The sequence below is a fragment of the Triplophysa rosa genome, linkage group LG6, assembly GCF_024868665.1.
Source record: "Triplophysa rosa linkage group LG6, Trosa_1v2, whole genome shotgun sequence".
Classification (NCBI taxonomy): Eukaryota; Metazoa; Chordata; class Actinopteri; order Cypriniformes; family Nemacheilidae; genus Triplophysa; species Triplophysa rosa.
In genome coordinates this window covers 26,565,308-26,577,581 of record NC_079895.1, presented here as the reverse complement: position 1 = coordinate 26,577,581, position 12,274 = coordinate 26,565,308, and the positions used below count along the sequence as shown (strand labels likewise).

The following is a 12,274-nucleotide window of genomic DNA, read 5'->3' as shown; positions in this document are numbered from 1 at the left end:
CCAATCAATACTGGGCTTTTTATCAGTGAGGGGGAAGTGGGAGGAAGGAAAGATGACAGAAAGAAAGATAAGAAGAGAGAGTATATACTTGCAAAAGTAAATGTAACATATAAGCAGTAAATATGTAACTAAATGTATGTGTAATATAATGTGCAATATAATTTATGCATCTTTAAGACATATTCATTAATGTAATTTAAGAAAAAGTTTTTAATGCTATGAAATATGACCAAAACGATGAAAATCAAAATACATCAATATTTTTATGTTCCAAAAAACAGCATGAGGGAGAATTTATTTCAAAATGGTCCATTATCTGGAAATCTGTATCAATACCCAGTCCTAACCAATTTAGACAAATACTTGCCCAGGCGTGTTATATTAAACATATATGTAACTATAACAATTAATTATTCATTGTTTAAAAAACTATTCAGTTCTAGCCCTAACAATGAAGCTTTACTATAAAAGTACTCCATCATTTGTTGGTCGCGTTGGATTAAATATTGATACATAATCTTCATAGTGAGCCGCAGACATTTACATTTATTCATTTAGCAGACGCTTTGATCCAAAGCTGGGGTAAACAATGGAAGCAATTGGATCAGCATTAGGCCAACAAAAAGCATAAGTGCAATAAAACATGTCTCACAAAGCCTACTACAGTTTACAGTGTACAAAGTTTTTAAAGATTTTTTTTTAAATATATAGATAGAGTAGAAAAGAGATAGAAGTCAGAAATGATCGGTCAGGTGCTGATGGAAGAGATGTGTTTTCACCCGATTCTTAAAGATGGCCACAGAATCTGCGGGCAGATCATTCCACAATGTGGAACCGATCCCGAGAAGGTGCGTGAGAGAGATCTTTTACCGTTTTGGGATGGCACCACAAGTCGTCGTTCGTTTGCAGAGCGTAGGGATCTGGCGGGTACATAAGTCTGCATTAGCGAGTGAAGATAGGGGGTGCTGGACCAGTGGTGGTCTTGTAGGCCAGGAGCAGAGTCTTGAATTTGATGTGAGCGACTGTAGAGAGCCAATGTAACTTAGTGAAGAGAGGAGTGACGTGTGCTCTCTTCGGTTCATTGAAGACCACTCTTGCCGCCGCATTCTGGATCATCTGTAGAGGTTTGGTTGTGCAAGCTGGACGTCCAGCTATGAGATGATGTATTTTTGTATGCAAACCCTGGATGCGAGTTAGCATTTTAGGACTTCCGGTTCCATCGCTCCAAAGTTTATAGGGGTTTTTTTTGGTAAATCGCCTGAAATAAGGTCTGTGGTAAACAAAACCTCTGAATATTTTCATGTTTTATTCTATGACATAAAACACACCAATTATAACCCACTTGTGATTTTTTTAAAGCCTTATTGTGTCTTAAAAACGGCTGTTGCTAAACAAGTTCCAGACGCCAAATAATGCAACATGGGCACAAATCTCTTAAAACGTAGATGCGGATTCATTCACGGAGTAATGACTTACCAGGGAACACGTTTTTAATCAAGTTTGAAAGAGTTGTTGGAGGCTTGGTGGTGGGGATATCGAGCGAGGGAACCAGCGCGACACTTACTTCCCGGCTAGCCTACAAAATCTCTGAGCCTCTCCATTATTTGTCAGTAGGAGCTTCTTTTACTTCTAATAAAATAATGTTTTTTTTTTCAGTATTATTCCAAACGATAATAATAAAATGTGAGTATTTCATTAAACATGTTTAATTTAAAATTTAAAAGATTTAAAAGATGTTTTTGTTGGTGGTTTGAGACACACACATTTTTACGACATATACTGTATCATTGTAAATGATGTAACTTTTTAAAAATAAATATAAAATATAGTATGTGATTTACCTTGTATTTAGATGAACAGCATTTTCTGAAAGCTGCACATTTCCTTTCCTTGAAAAAAACATTTTCCAAGCCCTGACGTGGCCATGAACTGCTGTATGCATTAAAACAATAAAGCGCTCACACACTGAGCACATGATCATACATCTACACGCATAAAAGACATTCACACACATACGAGACGCCCACACTTCACACAAAACCTCAAGTCATCAGAAAACATCTAATGAGCCCTCATCACGCAAACACCCCCCCATCCCTCTCTCTCTCTCTCTCTCGCTCGCTCGCTCCCCAGCCACACAGACACGGCACTTTACAAGGACTGATGATGCTGCAAAGAGCACAATAATGATAATTAACTTGCTGAATTTAGAAGATTATGCTGTTAATTAGTTGCAAAATAAAGATAAGTAATAAAGGAGCAGATGGTTGATAAAAACCCTCGAGATGGAGGGCTACTGCTCTGATGGGGCTGAGACGGCAGATATGAAATATGAATCTGACTGGCCCCGCACACATCCTTCATAGACCCTTCGTCTATCTCGCTCTCTCTTAGTCTTTCTCGCAGGCCCCGTATGAATGGTTTCATGTGAATAATTCCCTCCTAGTGATGGAGAAAAGTGGAGTTCGGGAATCGTATTACTCTATAAACTCATTTGCTAGATATATTGGTCTGGTAAGGATTGCTGATCAAATAAAGCTCTTTTCTTGTTTCTCCGTAGAAATGAATGCCCGCGTATCGTTGTGGCCGTAGTTTCACACCAGACCTGCTATGGAGGTGTTTGTTATCTTGTTGTTAGTACAATTGTTTCAGAAAAACAATTTAATTGAGCTGTTTATTGTTATATGGATATGAAAAAGAGCTCGAATATGGTTCTTCCTCATATTATTTGGTGAAAACCAGTGTGGAAACGCAGTAGTAATTTTATTTCGCTATGAACATTCTGAATCAGAAGAAATGTTAAGCCTTTTCAGACAAAATCCGTTCATATAAAGTTATACTGTAAGTGGAATATCATAACGATGCCGAAGAATTTGCTGTATATTATTGTGTCTATGTCTTCAAGCGTTGTCATTATTGGGGGATGCTGATAGTGAGCGGTGCTCAGCGATGAGGTCTCCGTGCTGCATGTGCTACAGTACGCCAGGGAAAGGCAGATTTAACAAGAGACGAGAGAAAACCACAGACGTCTCCAGGGAACAGGGAATTAGCCACGACAGCTCTTCCTCCTGTGGAAGAGCTCTGAGGGAAGCATCTGTTTTAAGCCGTGATGAATATGTTGTTTTAATCCTTGCCTCTGGTTTTCCGCGGAAGTTAATTATTCTAATCTTCAGTCCTCGCATCTTTCTAATGTAGTTTAGCCTCCTGATCCCTGAGAGAGCGCCGCGCTTTTCTCGTTTCACTACAGTTCTCCTGCAGGCATACAAAAGTGCTGAAAAGAGGGAGATTTGACAGTTAAATGCGCCGCACATAGACAGATTTTTTACTTACGGCGTAACGTCTTGTGCACATCGCGGATTATAAGAACAGCCGGTTTTGCAGGAACGGCCCGTTTGACTTTCGGCTGACCAGCTTGAGTTTGGTATAAATGTTATTGGGTCGTTTAGGGTCGGGTGGATGTAAAATCAGACGTAAAGCAGAATATGCAAGTGTGCGTTGGACAAAACCTTTGAATAGGTTTTGAAGATATAACACTGCAAAGCAAACAGTTTCACACAAGCTTGATGGTGTCTGCCTTGTACTTTTTAACCAGGTGTGTGTTTTCTGGCAGACGGATGAAACTTGTGCACCCTGACTCCTGAAAAAATGTCAAGCCAGCCAATCAGATTGTTTTAGCTGTTTTTGCATGCAGTACGAATCAGACAGTTTTTTAATGGTCCATTTGGCTTGCCATCGGAGATTTGATTTTGTGTGACTAAAACAATGAAAGAGATTATTTAGTGGCTTGTTTGTGTGGATTTCACTGATGGATTCAGACGCAGACGTGACAGAGTGTTGATGTTTGGCTTCGCTCCTGTCTTTCTCATCTACAGAAGCTAAAGGCGGCTCTCAGTCAACAACTCCCTCAGGTAACCAACGGAGATGCAGGTGACATCCAGAGCAGCTCAGCCAGCCAAACTCCGCCCCCAGAGCCGCCTCCACCAGAGGAGCCCCGCCCAAAGTCACTACAGCAACCAGCTACATCCACTACAGAAACTCCTGTATGTATTGTGAGAATGTGCCGAGTTTTAATTGTCACCGGCAAATGTATTTCAGAAGGAACACTAGGTTAATTAGGCGTTAAATATAAATTAGGCTTTATGTATGATTTATTACACGAAAGAATCAACTCAGTGGAATAACCATCTAAAGTTTAGCTCGGACTTTTTACTTAAATGGTTGTAACTGTCGAACTCCATGTGGCAACATACCACAACCCTGACAACTAATATCCAAGGAAAAGGATAAATATTTGCTCAGAGAGGTCTAAAAACTTCATTGCAATCCGTATCTTTTGCCTCTCTGTCGCCATCTACGTTTGAAACATAAAATCGAGTTGATGTGCAAGGAATAATTGACGACGGCCGTTGATTTCTTAGAAAATCATGCACACCCCGAGGTGGGGATGCATTATTTTCTAAGAATTCAATAAGACCGGAGTCAATTATTGCGCTTATACCACAGTTACCACATTGATCTGATGTTTGATGTCACGACATTTTTAAGGTATTTATCCTGGAATCCGCGAATTTCTAATAGGATGCTAACTTAATAGAACTGATTTCTTTACGTGTCTCTTCTCAATTCGTTGAGCCTGTATGCCGTTATGAGAGAGCGAGCGAGAGGAAGACCGAGAGCACAGCCCATATGCACGTGGGTTTGCTTCATTTAGACAGAAAAGCTAAGTATCAGTATTTGTTTTCGCAGTATTCAACAGCCTGGTCATATCAGAAAAGCATTTGGAGAAAAAACATGACTCAGAGCTTTCTGTGCCAGCTGCGGTTCTCACAGTGCCATAGAAAGATGCTGCTGTGTATTTAAAGGCCGTTTATCTCTTCCACAGACGTATTTTTGACTTTAAGACAAACAAATAAACAAATAAAGCTGTTGTTTTGTGTTATTTTCGTGTTTCTAAGTATTATCTTTAACCCGCTGATTGTGTCATGTGGTTTGCCCTTACCTTCGAAATACGCTCGTCAGCCAATCAGAACGAAGCATTCCCGTGGCATAAGAAATGATAAGCTACAGCTCAAAGTAAACATCATAATGTGAAGACTTTTTGTGCACTTCCTCAATAGCTGATTTTTGTTTATTTTTAACTAGAGCTGCACAGATACTAAATTTCTCCACTAATACCGATAGCTGATTATTCAGAGTGATATCCACCGATACCGATTCTGAAGGTTAAATTCATATTTCTTAACTTTCTGAATGTTATTCATTCAAACTCAAACTGGTGATGTTTCTTAAAGGAGTAGTTCACTTTAACATTGACTTTCCATAGTAGGAATAAAAATGACTGTGGAAAGTGAATGGGGCAAATATTAAAGTGAACTACTCCTTTAACATTTTCTATATACAGAGCACAAATTCATTGCATTTTTCTGTCGTCTTTTGATTGACAGGATATGATCATCGACTGTTTTTAAACTATGGGCTTATAATTGAAAAATGGCTTTTATCGACCGATAGCGTTTATTGGCCGATATATCGGTGCGTCATTATTCTTAATCCAAAATAGCAGTTTTAACATGTTTTATTGAGCTGTGATTGCTTCTTGTTGCGTATGTGATATCTTTGATATTACTGTTGTATCCGTTAGACTTGTTTGTGGGTTACTTATTTGTGTCATTTTAATAGGTTTATTTTTGCACATGTATGTTTGATTGGCGTGTAGGTGTCTCCAGCCCCACCAGCGCAGCACACGACCAGTACAGGCGGTCGGCGGCGGCGAACCACCAGCGAGGACCCCGACGAGAAAAGACGGAAGTTTCTGGAAAGAAACCGAGCCGCCGCATCTCGCTGCAGGCAGAAGAGGAAAGTCTGGGTGCAAAATCTGGAGAAGAAAGCCGAGGACATGAGCTCCATGAACGGACAGCTACAGGTACACACCTAAGAGATGCAAAGTCACCCGACTCGAGCGCCTGTCACGTGCGCATCTGATAGCGAGACAAAGACGGTGATGAAGTCATTAATAAAAATTAAGAAGTGCGTTTGCATGACAGCCACGCCGTGTTCGTTGGAGTCCCGCCCATGGATATGGCCCTGTCAATAAAGACGTTTCCTCCAGATGTCATCGGCACACAAGCGTGTCGTCTCTTCTGTCGGAGCGTTCGCGAGCTGCCCCGGAACTCTCTCAGGGAAAGCCGTCTTGTTCTCAACCCCCGGTTTGTAGCAGGCAATTAGGATCCGCCACTGACAAGTTCGAAACAGTTCACGTAACCGTTGTCTCTGCTGATAACGGAGAGTGCGGCTCGGCGTCGGCACGTTCCAGACAATTTAATGAGATGTGCCACTGTTGATTTGCCCGCCGTCTTTTTTATTTGTCCATTTAAACAAAGCGCGACGGTTTAGCGCGGGGGTGGGGCCATTCGTTTGTGGCTTACGTGAACGGATAAACTAACATAAAACAGATGGAGAGCTGAAGAAGGCCGTTGGGTGGATACCAGAACGTTTGAGACCGAGAAGAAGCGCGACAGTGTGTTTGCTGTTTAATACGAGGGCATTTATCAGCGCTGATGGGCTGGTGTAATGGTCCCTCTATGCCCCGTTGGCCCAGCTGATCAGAGCGTCGAGCTCTAATGATGCTCAATTACGTTAACATCATCCTTAACAGGCTTTTTAATGAGGTGACAGGGTTTGCCGACCAGCACACGGCAACACTCGGGCCAAACATCCCCCCTGTGCCGTCTTTATGGACGCGGCCGTTCTGTGATAACATTAAACACTTTAATGGGCTGAAAGGGCTCGCTCTTCTTCATCTGCCGTGTTTTTCCGAAAGCAGGAGATGGGAAAATTCTGATTCATCAGGTTTTGTTTTATTATTGAATAGCAGGGTGAGAGCACCTGTATGTCGGTTGCCATTGAAACTTACCCAAAATGTTAAATGCTCTCTCATTTGCTTTGGATAAAAGCGTCTGCTAAATAATGTAAATGAAAGTTCACTTGCAGCTGTTTACTGTAAATATTTTATACATTTCAGAATTACAGCTGCCTTTGGTCAAGAGGTTGGATTTTCTTGGCATGTGGAATACCAGAGAAGCAGAAAAGAAAGCGAGCGAGCTGCTTTGTGCTCATAATGGACCGTGGCAGTGTGCATTTCGTCGACACGGACCTCGCTGTCGGAGCATATGTGTTTAAATCTGCTTCTCTGCTGCCCACCGTGCCAATTCTGCCCAGATGAAACAGATGGAATGAAATAAACTGGCACGCATTTAGACCGCTAGATTAAATGTCGGCCACGTTTCTGAGGAACGGAGGAAGCGGTTAAATGTGCGGCGGGGTGTCGCGGCCTCTCCTCGTTTCTCTGTTAAGTCACCTTCACTGTTAAACAGTCTGTCTTTAGCACACGCAGAACAGCACGGCCCCATGGGAGTCTAACGGCAGCCGTGAGTAAATCTCAGCAGAATGGGCGACAACGTTTGGCGGGAGGGATGGGGGCTTCTCTCTGTTTCTCTCTCCTGGGAGTCTGCCATTAAGCAGCTATAATTGTGTCCCAAAAAATGAAGAGTTAAGGATTCCTCGCTGTGACGGATAACACGTTTCTTTCTCTTTTCTTTGTGTCCAGAGTGAAGTGACTCTTCTGCGTAATGAGGTTGCTCAGCTGAAACAGCTTTTGTTGGCACATAAGGACTGTCCTGTGACACTCCTACAGAAGAAATCAGGATACCAGCGTGAGTACCACACCGCCAAAGCAGGAAGAGTGAATGATACTTGCCCTCGTGCCATTCTAGATGCGTATGACACAAAGAATGAATTTATTGCAAAACAACGTCATGTCTTATATGGACCCGTGCTCCATGAAGCACATCCTTTCACAATCCAAAAGACTCCAGCGGGTTAGCAAATGACTTCTAAATATGTTTGTGAGAATTTTTTAAAAATATTATATAAACAAAATAAGCACATTTAATAGTAATATTAAAGTATGGTAACGTGTCAATATCTTATTGGCTCTTTCGTGTCTCGTGACTAGTTGTCATATGATTTTGTCCTTGAATGGAAAGTCATATACATCTGGGATGGCATGAGTTTAAGCCTATACTTGGGAAATCATGTCTTCATAATCTTCAACATATTCATTTTTTCTGGCTGTGAAAATATATCTTTCAGTTGTTGTAACCAAGGCCATGTGGATAGTGAAAATCGTTACCCAACTACATTTTTGATTACATGTTATGATTGGATTGTTAGTAGGGGTGTGACGGTTCAAATTACTCACGGTTCGGTTTGTGTCGCGGTTTTAGGGTCACGGTTTCGGTTCGGTTTGTGCTATGTTCAGTGAAAAGGGACTACTGACAAATTAGTGTTGTCAAAAATATCGATATTTCGATAAGTATCGATACTGAAGAATCTGAAACGGTTCCAATACCCATGTCCCACGTATCGATATCAGCTGCGCGTTCCCGCTCTCTTTCTCTTTTCCGACAGTGAGTTAACACACACTGCACGTGAACGCATAACAACAGAGCCCCGCCTCCTCTCACATACCTGACTCGTTTGCGGCAGTTAAATAGTGTTAATGTTAGAAAAGATGGCCAGTCTCAGTAACACATCTGGCGTGGTGCACGCTCGTTACGCTTCCCGTGTTTACCATAGCGATCCATGTATGTGCGCTGATCAATAATTTTATCCACTCGTTTCATTCGCCCTGGTTATATGTTGTTTATGTTCTTACAGAGTCTCCGCAACAGTTCTCATGTTTAACGCACGCGTTTCTGTCTTTATGTGCGCTCATCAATGATTTCATCCACTCGTCTCGTTCGCTCCGGTAAATTTGATGTTTGAAATAATGCTGGTGCGAGTAAAGTCTCCGCAACAGTTCTCGCGTGTGATACACGTTTGCACTTCCGTGTTTACCATAGCGCTCTATGTGTGTGCGCTGTTCAATGATTTCATCCACTCGTCTCATTCGCTCCGGTTAAAAGTTGTTAATGTTAGAAAGATGTCCAGATGTCCAGTGCGGAGTCTCTGCAACAGTTCTTGCGTTTAAGTTTGTGCGCTGATCAATGATTACAGTATGGGCCCATGTGAATAAAAGCCAATTTAGCCAAATAAAAATGTAGGCTATTAACTAACATTAACGAACAATGAATAAGCAATACATTTGTTCAAGTATTTATTAATCTCTTTTAAATGTTAGTTAAAAAATATAACTATTTATGTAAGCTCCCCTGTTGAAAAATCCAGTATATGCTGGGTAAGGTATGTTTTGATCGATGCTGGTTTGATCTTAAACCAGCACATGAACAGTTTAAACCTGCACAAACCAGCAAACCAGCATCAAAACATACCAAACCAGCATAGGCTGGTTTTTTCAACAGGGTCTGGTCCATTAATACTGACAAATACAACTTTGATTTTAAATAGTAAATGTATTCGTAAAATTAACATTAGATTAACAATTAATAAATAATGTAAAAATATATACCTCATTGTCTAGTCTTGTTCAATTTAACTTCAAATAAAAATTTAAAAGGCCTGTATTGCTATTGCTTATTAGGGCCTTATTGCTATGGCAGTTTATTCCCCGTGGTATCGAAAATGGTATCGAATATCGATATTTTTTTAGGTATTGAATCGAAGTTAGAAATTCCAGTATCGTGACAACACTATGACAAATAAAAATAAGAACAAATAATCAAGCTACAAGTAACGGCACCAATAAAACAACAGAGCAAAGCAGAAAATGAAATAAGATACTGTATATATACCTTTTAAGGTAGAAATGGATTAAAGTAATCAAAGAAAACATAACATTGCATATGTACAAATGAAATAAAGATGAATCATAATTGAAGTTACAGAAGCTATTGAGTCACAAGCAGTGAGTGATTTCCTTGACTTTGAACAGACAGCAGGAATATGCTGCTGTCGCTTTAAGATTTAAGATGAGCCGAACCGTTGGTGGAGAACCATGCGGTTCAATTTTTTACCAAGAACCGTTACACCCCTAGTTGATAGTGTTTTTTTTGCTGTTCCTGACATGTTCTGATTGGTTGACAGAATGATTTATGTGTCAAAGTTTAATACTTAGGTTAGGGGTTAGTGGTGTGTTTATTACATGAGCAAGTATCACTAATAGTATCCTATCTTAGCACGGCCCACTTTCCATTTAAATCCTTATGGACACAATTAAATTCTTCTCTATATTATTTTCCACTGAATATTGTGCTTTACGTCAAGTCGAATACATTGTAAATTACTTTAAACTCATTTGTAGCCTGAGATTGATTTCAGGGCTCACGTCATTTTTTGTATTTGTACGATGTTTGGTTGAGCCGACTGTCGATCTTTCTATGAAGATAAGCTCAAATCTCTGGACTGCCAGGCCTGCTTAATGGGCTGTGAAAGTATTTTTTGCCAATTTATTTTTTGACTATAACAGATGAGCGTTATTCCTAATGAGTGTTCTACAGGGTATTTGATGAAATGCGAAGAGCGAAATATGAACTAGCCCTGTGTGCAAAATAACACAGATTCATCTCTTCCCATTATCACTGTAGAACGACCACGGACTCATATATTTGCACACCAGTGATGCTCCCAAACAAAATGATCCCTGCTGTATGTGGCATCGTCCTCTTTAAGATGAGTGATAAAGAGGCATTCAGAAACGGGGGGCTGCTTCGGTTACACGTGCGTCTTTGGCCGTTATGCCTTAATGACGCCTTGTGAAATGTGCAGATCTGCGGCTCGACTGCCATATGCAGCCACTTCATATCAATTAGCTGTTGTCACGGGGACGGAGGAGCGTTTGCGGGAGCGGTCTTGTGCGTGCGTGCGCATCTGCCGGCTGCTCTTCCGCGGCCTTCAGCAGACACTAAAACTTAATGGCCGGCCATGCCGCTTTGCTGGTGTGTAAGCACTTTGTTGTAGATAACTTTGGCCACTTTGATTTCACACCGCTGCCGGTACGTCGTCGATTTTACGCACGCCGTCATTCCCGTAAGCCGGCACTGACTTGTATTGACAATGATTGCCTTCAAAATGAGTGTATTATAGCCGGGAGCCTGACAGAAGCGCAGTTTCGCAACTGGGATGCGGCGCTGCAGCCACGCAGTTCATTATGCGACGGCATTGTTAAGCAGCTTGACTGACAGGTCTCATGCATATTATGGGCGGGTGAGATTGGCTTGTCGGGGAGCGGCTTCATTTACAGGCATCTGGTAGGTCTTTGAGAGGAAGAGGAGAGCGTGGAGATGATCGAAACCATTCCTCAATCCTGTTTACGCCGCAGATGTCACAGAGCAGCGTGAGGGGTCATATATTAGTCACCTGTGCAAATGGGACGCGCGCAAGAGCGCCGTTCGGTCTTTGCCGGATTTGTAAACAACGCCAGTGGGTTCTACATTCATCGCGGGACAGAGAGCGGCAGATGGTCATCGCCTGTCAGAGAGCGTTCTTAATACGATGATAAAGTGCAGTCTGAGCGACGTGTTGAAGCACCTTCGGTTACCGAATGCTTCAGTCCGGTTCCCAGACTACTGTGCTGCTGTCTGGATTAAATGCAAAACTCTGTATCTGTTTCTATCTGCCTGAAACATAATCTATGCAAGTGCTTTACAAAATACTTCCAGCTATGCTCAAAAACGTCTAAAAGACTGTATTAGGGGCCGTTCACATTTAGCCTCTTTTGTGCGCGCATGTTCGTTATTTCAAATGTAGACACACGGCAAGCGTACTCAAATGGGGGCGACGCAGTCACAACACACATGCTCCTTTTTCTATCTGCGTCAGTGCCGTATCGAGATGAAAATATTTCAACTCAGAATGCCACGCGCGCACTGCAGATCATGTGACAAGAACCAACCAATCAGCTTCACCTTTTGTGGGGCAATATAGACAAGCTCAGCAAAGATGGAGACACAGATGATCACAGCGTAAATAAATCTAGTAGCAAAGTCATAATGGCAAGCGTGGTCCATGGTTGCTTAGCAATGGCAAACACCAGGAAAGCGTGAGCTCTCAAAAGCGTTGGAAGAAAGGAGAAAACAGTGCAGCTTGCGTTTTCCACGCGGATTTAGATGCGAAATGTTAATGGCCCCTTATGCACTACACTTTGTAATAGGGGTGCACCAAAATGAAAATTCTTGGCCGAAGCCGAATAAAAACGAAACACTTGGCCGAAGGCCGAACACCGCACATTTATTTAGCCAATTTTTTCACTATTGCATAAACTGAATGGTCAAAATGTTCTTTTTATATTTTGTCTTGCTTTTCAATATAATACAAT

The 12,274-nt window shown here is 41.6% G+C and overlaps 1 protein-coding gene across 1 annotated transcript in view; it reads left to right on the top strand.

Moving 5' to 3' along the window:
* atf2 (activating transcription factor 2) overlaps positions 1-12,274 on the top strand; it is a 30,280-nt gene that overhangs the window by 14,555 nt on the left and 3,451 nt on the right. Inside the window, exons 9-11 of the mRNA XM_057335498.1 lie at positions 3,873-4,040; positions 5,717-5,923; positions 7,607-7,712. Coding sequence (XP_057191481.1) covers positions 3,873-4,040; positions 5,717-5,923; positions 7,607-7,712 — 481 coding nt within the window. The remainder of the gene's footprint in view (positions 1-3,872; positions 4,041-5,716; positions 5,924-7,606; positions 7,713-12,274) is intronic.